Source organism: Penaeus monodon, chromosome 31 (assembly GCF_015228065.2).
Source record: "Penaeus monodon isolate SGIC_2016 chromosome 31, NSTDA_Pmon_1, whole genome shotgun sequence".
In the NCBI taxonomy this organism is placed as follows: Eukaryota; Metazoa; Arthropoda; class Malacostraca; order Decapoda; family Penaeidae; genus Penaeus; species Penaeus monodon.
Window position 1 is genome coordinate 31,562,675 of NC_051416.1, and position 522 is coordinate 31,563,196.

At 43.3% G+C, this 522-nt stretch overlaps 1 protein-coding gene across 4 annotated transcripts in view; it reads left to right on the plus strand.

Moving 5' to 3' along the window:
- LOC119593173 overlaps window positions 1-522 on the plus strand; it is a 20,792-nt gene that overhangs the window by 12,695 nt on the left and 7,575 nt on the right. For all 4 annotated transcript variants that reach the window (XM_037942147.1, XM_037942148.1, XM_037942150.1 and 1 more), the window contains one exon: window positions 144-252. In XM_037942147.1, coding sequence (XP_037798075.1) covers window positions 144-252 — 109 coding nt within the window. The remainder of the gene's footprint in view (window positions 1-143; window positions 253-522) is intronic.

Consider the following 522-nt stretch of genomic DNA (forward strand, 5'->3'; position numbering starts at 1 on the left):
CTATATCGTAAGCCAACATCCTCCAAAAGAACACAAAAAAAGGAACCAAATCATCGGCAAAGGCCTAACACAAAGCCAGCGACACAGAAGCCAACGAACCCCTCCCTGTGTAACGGCCTCCCACCCTGTCCCTTGCTTTCCAGGCGTGATCACAGTGGAGTCCCCCGTGTTGACGCTGACCCCCGGCGCCAAGCAAACACTGGAGCTCAAATTCTGGACTCGTGGGTCAGTGGTGTACCCTGCTACGCTGAGGTAAAACTTGTGCACCGTGCTTGAAAGGGATCTGTGATTTTTACGATTTCTTTGAGTTGTACATTTTAGATGAGGGAATCCATTTTGGTGATTAGTCTGTCCCTTTTATCTTTTTTGTTTTATTAATGTTAATATTCTTCTTTTGTATGATATTTGTGTACTAATATTAAGGGAAAAAATCGTACACGTGTTGCCTTAAGCAAAGGATCATCTATTATTTCCTAGGATTTCTGGGTTCTGGTAATCTAATCCTAAGCTCCAATCTTATAC